General features: G+C 36.7%; 1 protein-coding gene across 1 annotated transcript in view; it reads right to left on the bottom strand.

Annotated features, from left to right (window-relative positions):
- Positions 1-5,133: 5,133 nt before the first annotated feature.
- CMPK1 (cytidine/uridine monophosphate kinase 1) overlaps positions 5,134-11,898 on the bottom strand; it is a 38,058-nt gene continuing 31,293 nt past the window's right edge. Inside the window, exons 2-6 of the mRNA XM_079776874.1 lie at positions 11,109-11,255; positions 9,271-9,423; positions 7,931-8,007; positions 7,579-7,675; positions 5,134-6,215 (exon numbers count right to left, since the gene is read on the bottom strand). Of these exons, the coding sequence (XP_079633000.1) occupies positions 6,174-6,215; positions 7,579-7,675; positions 7,931-8,007; positions 9,271-9,423; positions 11,109-11,255 (516 nt within the window). The 3' untranslated portion in view covers positions 5,134-6,173. The remainder of the gene's footprint in view (positions 6,216-7,578; positions 7,676-7,930; positions 8,008-9,270; positions 9,424-11,108; positions 11,256-11,898) is intronic.

The following is an 11,898-nucleotide window of genomic DNA, read 5'->3' as shown; positions in this document are numbered from 1 at the left end:
CCAACATCCGAATTATGGGGGATGCCAGCAGAAGAGAGAAAGCAAGATACTGAAAACCTATTTGAAGAAATAATGACAGAAAACTTTCCCCACCTGGTGAAAGAAATAGACTTACAAGTCCAGGAAGCACACAGAACCCCAAACAAAAGGAATCCAAAGAGGACCACACCAAGACACATCATAATTAAAATGCCAAGAGCAAAAGACAAAGAGAGAATATTAAAAGCAGCAAGAGAAAAACAGTTAGTTACCTATAAGGGAGCACCCATATGATTGTCAGCTGATTTATCAACAGAAACTATGCAGGCCAGACGGGAGTGGCAAGAAATATTCAAAGTGATGAATAGCAAGAACCTACAACCAAGATTATTCTACCCAGCAAAGCTATCATTCAGAATTGAAGGTCAGATAAAGAGCTTCACAGATAAGAAAAAGCTAAAGGAGTTCATCAACACCAAACCAGTATTATATGAAATGCTGAAAGGTATTCTTCAAGAAGAGGAAGAAGAAAAAGGTAAAGATAAAAATTATGAACAACAAATACATATCTATCAACAAGTGAATCTAAAAATCAAGTCAGTAAAAAATCTGATGAACAGAATAAACTGGTGAATATAATAGAATCAGGGGCATAGAAGGGGAGTGGACTGACAATTCTCGGGGGGGAAAGCGGTGTGGGGGGTGCGGGAAGAGACTGGACAAAAATCGTACACTTATGGATGAGGACAGTGCGGGGGAGGTAAGGGCAGAGGGTGGGGTGGGAACCGGGTGGAGGGGAGCTATGGGGGTAAAAAAGAGGAACAATTGTACTAATCTGAACAATAAAGATTTATTAAATTAAAAAAAAATCTGTCTCTAACATATTTTGAATGGCCAGCCAATTTTTTGTAACTTCATCATTTTAGTGCTATTCTCTCCTGTTCTGGTGACAGACACACTGCCTAAGGAAGATGTAGATTTCCTGTAAAAACTCTCTGATCTCAGTCACAAGGGTTAGCATCTCTGAAATTTCACTTGCTAACATGACCAGTCAGCTAAATTAAGATGGCAGATCCTGCATGAATGTAATTACAGACTGTAATAATGCCTCCCCTATGCACCTAGCTATTATTACTTCAGCAACTGGCCATAACCTTGTATCATCATTTAGCTGATGACTGTAAATTTAACAGCTACTTTCTTAAGTCAAATACACCACGTGAACTCAGAAATAGCTATAAAATTACTGAAACCACAAATTAAGGGCAAATGGAGATAGTGTTAAGGAGTCACATTCCTGAAACTCGTTTTTAGCAATAAAATAATCATGGAGAGAAATGGGAATGTGGCCTATGATCATGAAGACTTTTGGGCAGATTAAAGAATGGTGTTTGGTGGGAGTGAATATGGGTAGAATTAAAGTGAGCTCTTCCAAAAGCCAACATGTATGAAGTAGAACCAGACTGAACCAAATCCTGCTTCCCTGTTCAAGTTTTTATACTCCCCACCCTCATCCCATCCCATCCCATCCTCTGAACTTCTGAATCTTCCATTAGCACACAGCAGCAGCAGCCTCAAGTCTAGTAGTCACCCTTTCCCCAGACAGCACTGATCCAGATCTAAGTCCTAAACAGAGGAAAAAATACAGATAGACTTTGCATTGACACAGTTAAAACAAGCGGGGCCCAGCCCGTGTGGCTGTGGTTTAAAGTTGACCCATGAACCAGAAGGTTGCAGTTCCATCCCTGGTCAGGGCACATGCCTGGGTTGTGGGCTCAATCCCCAGTAGGGGTGTGCAAGAGGCAGCAGATCAATGATTCTCTATAATCAATGATGTTTCTATCTATCCCTCTCCCTTCCTCTCTGAAATAAAACATATAAACAAGAGGGATTTTGATGCAGCTGTTTTAACTTGGTTGTTCCGATGTAGGACTATTTTGAGCCAATCTAAAAGTTAGCCATAAAACTTTAGCACCCTCTCCCCTCCCCCCGCCCCCCAAATAATGTGCCCATCTTGACCACTATCCCAGTTGAGGATAGAACAATGGTAGTGCCTACTGTGTATGTTACCTGGCAATTAAAAAGAAAAAGAGTTTTCATTTTGACAGGCCATTGCGATGTGGCCTCATCACAATCAGATACTTGAGCCAAGTTCTCAAAGCTGCTTTGGAGCCACTTGTGGGAATGCTCCTCTATAGCAGCTCCTCTAATAACGACTCAATGTCATTTAGTTATAAGTCATTTCACTTAAAGTTGTTAAGCGAGGACTTACTGAATAAAAATAATAAACCAAGCATGAGCCATGCACAACAGCTTTGTGCTTCCAAGTACAAACTGCTGAACTAACTCAGTGCCTTTCCCCTCTGGCTCTGGGAGCCCTCGGAGCCAGGTGAGGGAGGGCTGGTTCCACTGCAGTCCTCAAAGAGCTGCAGGGTTTTACAAACCTATTCAATCCAGGGCTTTTCTTGAAAGTCCATCTTGAGTTTATTATCAATTCACTCTACCCCCACGCCCAATATTTTAGAAGCAGCTACTAAGAGTGTATTTCTTCCAAGAAGCCTTCTAACAGGTAGTATATGAGCATTCCTTAAAGTTCACACACGGCTTTATTTGAATTTTACTTTCTCTTTTTAAAGGTGGTTACTCAACCAAATGAGAATGCATCTGCTATGTATATGGCATGCTGCTTAACGGCTGCATTCCACTGTGCAGAAGATCTTAAAGTTTGCTTCGATTATCTACCTTTAGGCTAGAATGTAGAGGTACCCCTGCAGATGCTTTTCCTCTGGTTGATGAGGACATTAAAGGCCAGTTAGGAAGCTGCATAGTTACTTGAAAATGCATCATAAACAGAAAACAATTTTGTGGCTGAAAGAACCTCACCTGGAGAAATGTTGATCTGGAACCCTGTCTCCCTAAACAGTACAAAATAATTAAGCCCTTTTCTCTTATGTCAGGGTCTTATGAGGGCAGTAATGGAAAAAAAAAAAAAGTCTCTTTGGAAAAGAGGGACCCAAGAGAAGCAGGTTCTGCTCTAATGAATGGGGCGGGGAAGCGAGGGGGCAAAGTGCGCAGGGATCCCATACAAGTCTGAGCAGACAGCCTGTAGTCAGTATGGGTGACGAAGGGTATAGGGTGGGAGCCAGAAATTCAACTGTTCTCTTCAGCTCTTGACAGGAAAAGTGGTGACTGCAGAACTTAATCAAGGTCCAGAACTAACATCACAGTCACAATAACCATACCCATTCAAAGGAAAGCAGACCTGGATCCAAGAGAGTACTTACATTGGAGCCCAGAAAGACGAAAAAAAGGGAAAGGAGATTAGGACCATTTTTACCTTTTTCCTTTGGTGCATAATAAATTAGCTTCCTTTCTTTCATTAAAAAAAATACTTAGAATGAAAGAGTACTGAATTTAGCAGAAGTATGTATGTAGGCTAGGGAGAAGTGCAGCAGACTATATGCTAGCCAACCAAGACAGCTAAAAGGTCTATCCGCATCCGTGTTAGTTTTAGATAGAAAATTCTTGGAAGGCAGAGAATGTGTTTGTAGTACTATGGCTTGTGCAATTAATGTGTGTTTGAAGAGGAAAGACCAAACCTCCGGGACAAATGAAATGTCAGACAACCACTTAAATTACATGGACAAAGCCACAAACCTACAAAAAAACCCGCATCCTGAGACACACTGCTTGCCTGCTACCAATTTCCCCCTCAAAGAGACAAGGAATCAACGCTGCAGGCTGGCAATGCAATAGGCTTCTTGTGCCTCAATCCAGATTACTTCTTGAAGGAATGGGATAGCAATGCTTTCTGCTTAATTCAAGACACACAAACATAATACACAGAGCAGAAAATTCTCCTGGATCCTCAACTCTGCTTTTGCTATGTGAGGATGCACATGTTAAGTCTCCCATATGCTTGTGAGAACAGAAATCTGAACAGCAAACAACAAAGACACAGCACAAAATTTATTTGGATTATTTACTAAATAATCCATATATATCCAACATCACTGAATGGAAGTAATGTTAATTTTTTTTTTTTAATAGCAAGGCTTCTACTGGGTTCTTTCAAGAAAAGTCAAAAACTTCTTGGTGACTGTGTCTTTAACAAATGGAATGACCTAACTAGTGAATTTAGATGTATCTCAATCAGCTACTAAACTCAATATTGCTGACATGTTTTTCTACTTAAGCAAACAAAAAAAGCTTCATAGTTTAGTAATTATTATGTTTCTTGGTTTTTGTTCTCAAATGCCACAGAAAGGTATTTGATGAAGGGAAGCAGTCTCAGCAGTCCCTTAAAATCCACACGTTTAAGGTTGCTTTCAAACACCAATATAAATATTTAGATCCCCATCTGATAGGTTTCTTCACTTATGTGAAGAGGAACACATTCAAAATCTTAAGTCTTCATCCTTGCTTCATACTACAGCCATTTTATTAAATTACCCATAAAAGCCCTCTGTCCTGGCTGGATGAATCACTAGATAAGAATTCATTACAACCTCTTCCAAGAAACCAAGATGTCAATACAAATTTTGGTGGCTAATATGTTATAGTACTTATGGATACTTTGTTGTTTTAATGGCAAGTATGTTGCAAGTTCATCATTAATAAGTGAATTTCATAATACACATAGAAATAAATAAATCTATTACAAGACAGGAGTGGTGGACAAAAGTAGGTTTACAATTGTAAGTACATGAAACAGTTAACAAAGCTGTTGTAATAATCATAATGTGCATGTCTTTTTCCATATGAACTTGAAACCTACTTTTGCCCACCCCTGTAGAAGAATATCCACAAATTGTCCTCACTATTTCCAATGGCTTTAAATATAAAAATTTAATTATACTACCAATTATACAAAGTCAAATTTTAATTATGTTAATTATACAAAGTCAAAAAGGTGCTGAAGATGAGAAACATTTTAATAAGTCTCATAATAAGAACCTTGATACCACTTTGCATTGGTGATGACAGAAAAAAAGAATGGAGAAAATGAATTTCTCAGAAATTTTTAAAGGAAGAATAGATTTAAGGAAAAATTCCTTTGGACTCTACAGCCTTCTTTTTTATTCTGTACCTTTCCATGCTTCAACATGATGCCAAAAAATAATTTACTGAATAAAAGTAGCCAGAAAGGAAATCAAACATTTATAAGATATATTTATTATTTTTCTGACCAAAGTGCAGTGATTTTTAAATCTTCTTAAACAAATAACTATGAAAAAATATTCAAGGAAATAAAATACAAATGGGAAATTTAACCATTAGATTTCTTCTGCTTTATACTAACCTTAAATTTAGTCTAGAAAAGAAACCAAAAACAAAACAAAACAAAAAAACCCAAACCATTTTACCATAAATCTAGTACATGCATTTCAAGGTTTCACTGCTAGGAATTTTGTTGAGATCAATTTAATCATTAGTAACACTATATAATAGAGCATAAGGAACACATGTCATTAGATATGACCCTTGCCCCTTACCCTCAGATTTATGTCAGAATAAAGCTGACACTTCTGCCAGGCTCTGAACCCCCAGTGCCCTCATCCCAATCCCTGGAAGCAGACTATGCCCTGTCATACAACTTTGTATAAGTTGTAGTAAAACTAAAACATAGCTAAGTTTTCTTACTTTTCTATAGGATATGGTCAGTTATTGGATAAATACTAAAACACTTCTAGCAATTCATCTTATGAGTTTGTTTACCAAACACATTGTGCAAGAACTAACTACACAAAAAGTTCCTTTGGAATTTGGTCCACAAATTCACTTAACAGGTTGGAAATTTAAAACCTGCAAGAAAAAGAGGAAGTAAGGAATCCCTAATCCTGACATGTTGCAATCGCTAAAGGGATATACACATACTAAAAAGTTTTGCTCACAGAAGGCACAAACTATACAAGGGATATCCTTATCAAATAAAAACAAAGAACTAGCTAATGCCCTTCTTTGTTTGGTGAGCACCATAGCTAAGACAAAGTTAGACCCTAATTCACTGTCTACTCGTGATGAAAAAAAAAATTTTTTTGAAGATAAAAAATTTAATTTGTCTTACTATATATACTTTCTGGCCACTAATTATGATGTAATTATGAAAGATTAAAATTGCCTTAAAAAGGGACTGTGATAGCAGCTATCAAAGCAATATTCAAGCATGATTTCAAGGATGCTTTCAGGTTTAGTTAGCCTTCTTTGTCAAAAATCTTCACAACTTCATCAAAAACCTGCAAAGGAAAAAGATAGTAATTTTAAAAGCAGATATTGTTAAAATACCATATGGCTTAAAAGTATATCCATTTTATATTAATTTCCAAAGTAGATAATTAAAAAACACATTATGATTTCTTAGTTTTATTTTATTTTAGACAGTAATATAATATCATAAATAATACATATAAGCCCTGGCCGGTTTGGCTCAGTGGATAGAGCATCGGCCTGCAGACTGAAGGGTCCTGGGTTCAATTCCCGGTCGGGGCACATGCCTGGGTTGCAGGCTCGATCCCCAGTGTGGAGTGTGCAGGAGGCAGCTGGTTGATGATTCTCTCTCATCACTGATGTTTCTCTCTCTCTCTCCCTCTCCCTTCCTCTCTCTGAAATCAATAAAAATATATTTTAAAAATAATACATATAAAACTATGAATATGTTGCATTCAATTTTAGGACAAAATAAAACTTCTTAATCGGCTACCAAAAATTGATAAAATGGAAGTGGCTTCTCTTCCTAGTTCTGATTCTAAAACACTAAAGTTTTCTGATATATTACCTCACCACTACAAAAAGTGGCAATAGATAAAAAAAACAAAAAACAAAAATGACTATACAATAACAAAGAAAGGTCCAGAGGAAGAAGATTCAGGTAATCAGGGGAAGACTGGGTGAATTAAAAAGCACTAGAAATAGTTGCTGGGCACTGAGGGCTTTCGAACCACAGTTGAGAGAAGACAGCTGACTTATGAAGGAAGAGAGCAGTACTGAGCCACGGACGGACACCATGCACCTCTGGAGCTACATGTTTTTATTTTTTTTCCCCTTTTTATTAAATTTATTGGGGTGACACGGTTAACAAAATTATACAGGTTTAGGTGCTAAATTCTACAACACATCATCTGCACACTGTATTGTGCGTTAACCACCCCAACTCAAGTCTCTGTCCATCACCATTTATCCCCACTTTCCCTGCTCCTGCTGCCCCCTGGAGCTCTGTGCTCTGTGACAGAAGAAATGAAGGCAGCCTGCGGCTCCTGAGCTAGATAACCTGCAATTCATGTTATAGATTTTTTTTTAATGCTCATGGTCCAAATCATAGTCTCAAATGCCAATTTTCCAGTGTTTGAGAAATGAAGTTTGGAATTAATAAACCACCAACTTCTATGAAGAACAACTCTGAAGTTGTAAAACCCATTTTAGACTCTATTCAAAAAGGAGAAAAAGCCTAATTTTTCATTTAATCTCCAGTGTCTTGAAAAGCAAACTGTTCTGTCATACTATTTTTTTTTTGTCATACTATTTTTTTTTCTCCTGCCTATGCCCTCCATCACATTTTTACTTGACTTTTTTTTCTTTTTAAGGCAGGATCGGGATACTCACTTCATCAACAGATTTAGAAGCATCTATTTTCTTGACTTTTCCCATTTCTTCATATAAGTCAATAACTGGCTTTGTCGACTGAAGATAGGTTTGAATTCTGAAAGGAAAAAAAAAAGGCAAACATTGCAAGGTTCTAAGTATTCACCCATTCTCCTCCATGTTATAGGACAGCTCAGAGGAGAACACTGGATCTGACCCAACTGACTGCCTTAGCATCTTCTTAGATAAGCCATTTCACATAGTTAGGCAGGACATTTTCTTTTTCTGGACCAAAATGAGGCAAGTATTTAACCTGCTATTCAAGTTTCAAACTGAGATTGAGGTGGCTTATTGTATAAAAACTGCAAAGTACCTCTTTTCCAAGCTCTCTCTGTTGTCATCACTCCTACCACTACTCTTTCCCCTCTCAAGACATCGTTCAATACAGATCTAAAAAGAGAAATAAATACAAAGTTATTATAAAAAAGAAAGATATGAATTTGTCATTCTTTTAACCGGAAAAGAAAATAAAGTTTGAAGAGTTAAAAAAAAAACCTGCATTAAACTGAATGTGTCTAATTCATTAATCAACATGTAAAGTCCTTTTAAATTTAAACATGTGGTTCAATTTATATAAACTAGATTAAGTAAGTACAGAGCATAATAAGATTCATTCATGACTCAGTTTTTCCTGTGGATTTTTTTTTTCAAACCGCAATAAAAAGAAGATCTATGTGTGTATGGGTCCATCTAGGATACATTATTAGCTTATTAGGTATGAATTACATGCCTCTGACTTTGTTCTATTTTTGCTTACTTTTCAGTAATTCCATAAATACCCTAATATTGAAGAATCAACATATTTGCATTTGAATAAAGTATCCCTTGTTAATCATGAATAAACATTCCTTAGTTATAAAGCTGTGGTAACATTCTAAAGTTAACTTTGAAGAATAAGTGAAAACATATTTTTGGGGGTTGGAAGAAGAGAGTTACATTTTAAAACAACTCAAAGGCTTCAGCAAGTCCCTCCACCAGAGCACATTTGCAATTCAACCAGCCAACTTCCTTCAAAGCAATACTTCAGATTCTTATTCTTTCAGGCTGCTGACATTAATTTAATGGAGTTTACAGGTGTGAAATAGCCAGGCCTTTTAATTAAATGAGTCCAAGAAATTAACTCAGTTAGTCAAAGGTATATCTAAGTATGCTATTGGAAGTGCCAGAAAGAAAAAGAATGCTTTCCTGCTTTTTTTTCAAGATCATTTTACACTATGAACACAAATCAGGCTATCTTAAATGTTGCCTAAAAATAGAAAGTTTTCCCAAATTCCCAGAAATATGTGTTTCTTTTCCAATAAATAGCCATCCTAAGGCAAGATACACTCTCTGATAATAGTGCATAACTCAGAAGTAATAGGGCAGCTTCATTACCTAACATTATTATACAAGTCAATTTTTACTTAAAAACAAAGCAAAACAAAATCTTATTATTTAAAAAATAAAGCAAATTTTAGGCCCACAAGGTTGCTAATGCCCAAAAGTGTTTAACACTCAAACAGCAAGACAATGCTATTCTGCCCATCCAATGTTTCAATTCAAAAAAATACTACTGCCAATATAAAATGTAATATAAGTAAACAGTGACTGCATTTTCTAATCATTGAATCAAGTTGTTTAAAGCCCATGTGGGCAGATGAAGATGTTCATTACCTCATTATCACAATCAAAAAACAGAACGAAAGATACATCTGCCTTCCCATCCATGGTCTTATTCCAACCTTGAAGGTTGTCTTCATTTCTTGGAAACCCATCAATCAAGAATTTATTCTTCTGAGCATTGGCACCCATTATCTGATCCATTTCCTAAAAGGAAAGGAAGTTTTAGGGTCAATACTACATTAACAATTTCTTAAGGAGGGTAGTGGATATATTGGTGTTTCTTTTATTATTCCTTAAATCATAAATAAAGCATGAAGGATGTACAGACAAAAAGAGACTTAAAGAAAATGATCCGCCCTGGCTAGTGTGGCTCAGTTGGTCATGCCATGCACCAGGAGGTCATTGGTCTGATTCCAGGTCAGGGCACATGCCCATGTTGCAGGATCGATCCTCAGTACGAGGATGTGCAGGAGGCAGCCAACTGATGTTTCCCTCTCACATGAATGTTTCTCTCTCTCTCCTTCTCCCTTCCTTTCTCTCTAGAAAAATCAATAGAAATATATATTATTTTAAAAGAAAATGATCCAATCAGTATTAACATGGTTGCCTCGAGTTAGTGGAATTATGGGTATGTACCCTTCCCCCATTTTATGCACATTCACATACAATTTGTATGTAGTTTCTAAATGTTCTAAAGTAAGCATGTACTATTTTCACATACACACTCACAGCATAAAGAGAAAAATAAGTATTAATCAGTATCTTTGCTTCAGCCACTAGAGACCCTATCCAGCCTTCCCCTTCCCCTTCCCAAGTCATTTTGCTGTGGTGAGAAGTATGCTGCATCTAAAGACACTCAGATTCTCTGCAATAATTCAAGTCCAATTGCAAAAATCCTTGGAAAAATATAAAGAGACTGCTAGCATTAATGATTAGTATAGGAGTTAATATTCTCTCTTTTTTTAAACTGCAACTAATTAAACCTAAATGTCACTGACTACCCCGAAACACAGGTAGCAAAAAAAAAACACAATACATTCAGAGCGACAGCAGAATACCACACCATCCTCTTCCAAAGTCTGAATTTAGGTAGGAGAATGTGGATATGTGAATGGGAGATGCAGATCTCTGATCTCCAAATCCTTACCACTACTAATCCCCATGGGATAATAAGCTCAGATAAATGATTTGGTCAAACTCCCGAGGAACCTCTTTTCCAAAGCAAACCAATATCTAGTCCCGTAAGTGCTCACGTTGTCAAGACCCCTGATTCCTTTATCTGATCGTTGGCTTTATCCCAGCATCTAACTTCTCCAATATTCATAACACTTCCACACAATTCTTTTGGACTTCTATTATAGCATTTCTACCCCAATTATGGTACATCAAAATTCTACTCACTCAACACACATTTGAGGCCAACTATCAGGGAACATGAAAAGCAAGGTCATGGCCCCTGGGGAGCTCAAAGTTCAGTGGATAACAAAATGTAATTAAATGTGCTAAGTTCTATGATGAGATATAAAAGGATGCTATGATAAAACAAAGAAGCAAACACTAACTATCTGGGACATTCAGAAGTTTTATCCAAGAGGGGCACATGTGGGAGGCAGCCAATCTATGTGTCTCTCTCACAATGATGTTTCTTTCTTTCTCTCTCTCTCTCTCTCTCTCTCTCTCTCTCTCTCTCTCTCTCTCTCTCTCTCTCGTCTCCCTTCCTTCCTCCCTTCCACACTCTCTAAAAGTAAATGGGGAAAAATATCGTCGGGTGAGGATTAACAACAACAACAAAATTTAATACTCTGAATATTTTCATTATTCAAAGAAAAGACAGATTTAATTTATCATTTCCTTGCTTATTTAAGTTGGTTGGCATTCACATTTCTTACCCTCTTTAACAAACTGATGGTTATCTCAACTGGCACGATCTTTCCATCTTTAATGTACTTTTCAATGAGTTCACCATACTGTGAATCTGGGTTTTTCCTTTCATCACGAAGAAGTTCTCCTGCAGAAAGGTGTGTATAGCCATATTTCTGAAAGAAACAATACAAAGAAAAGAAAAAAAAATCAGAATATAACCAACCTAGTAGGACTATTGGTTTTTTCCCTTTGTTTTAATTTCTATACTCTATTTTTTTCTTACAAAAAAAAGTTTGGCTTGTATATTAAATAATTTAAGAGAGATTTCATGCGATCTCTCAATTTGCTTAAAAAATATACTTTACCACTCAGCCAGTGGGGAGCAGTGGTTGAGCATCAACCCATGAACCAGGAGGTCACAGATCAATTCCCAGTTGGGCACATGCCTGGATTGCAGCCAGTTGATGATTCTCATCATTGATGTTTCTCTCTCTCTCTCTCCCTCTCCCTTCCTCTTTTTGAAATTAATAAAAGCATATTTTAGACATATACATTTATTTATTTTACCTACACAGGGCATGGTAGCTATAATGTTCACAAACCATGAAATCCTCCCAAAATTTATCTAATTATTCAAGACATTAACACCTCATTATATTTCTTCACAAACACAATCAACAATCAATGTTGAAATGTTATTAACATTTAAAAAAATGCCTAACAAGTATCTATAAGATTCAAAGCAAAAAACAAAACAAAAACAAAAATCTTACCACTGTTGGCTATGTTTTTCATATAGTAATGCAAATGTTCAGT

Source organism: Cnephaeus nilssonii, assembly GCF_951640355.1.
Source record: "Cnephaeus nilssonii genome assembly, chromosome: 7".
Taxonomy (NCBI): Eukaryota; Metazoa; Chordata; class Mammalia; order Chiroptera; family Vespertilionidae; genus Cnephaeus; species Cnephaeus nilssonii.
Note: the sequence above shows the minus strand (reverse complement) of the source record. Positions and strands in the feature narration are given on the sequence as shown.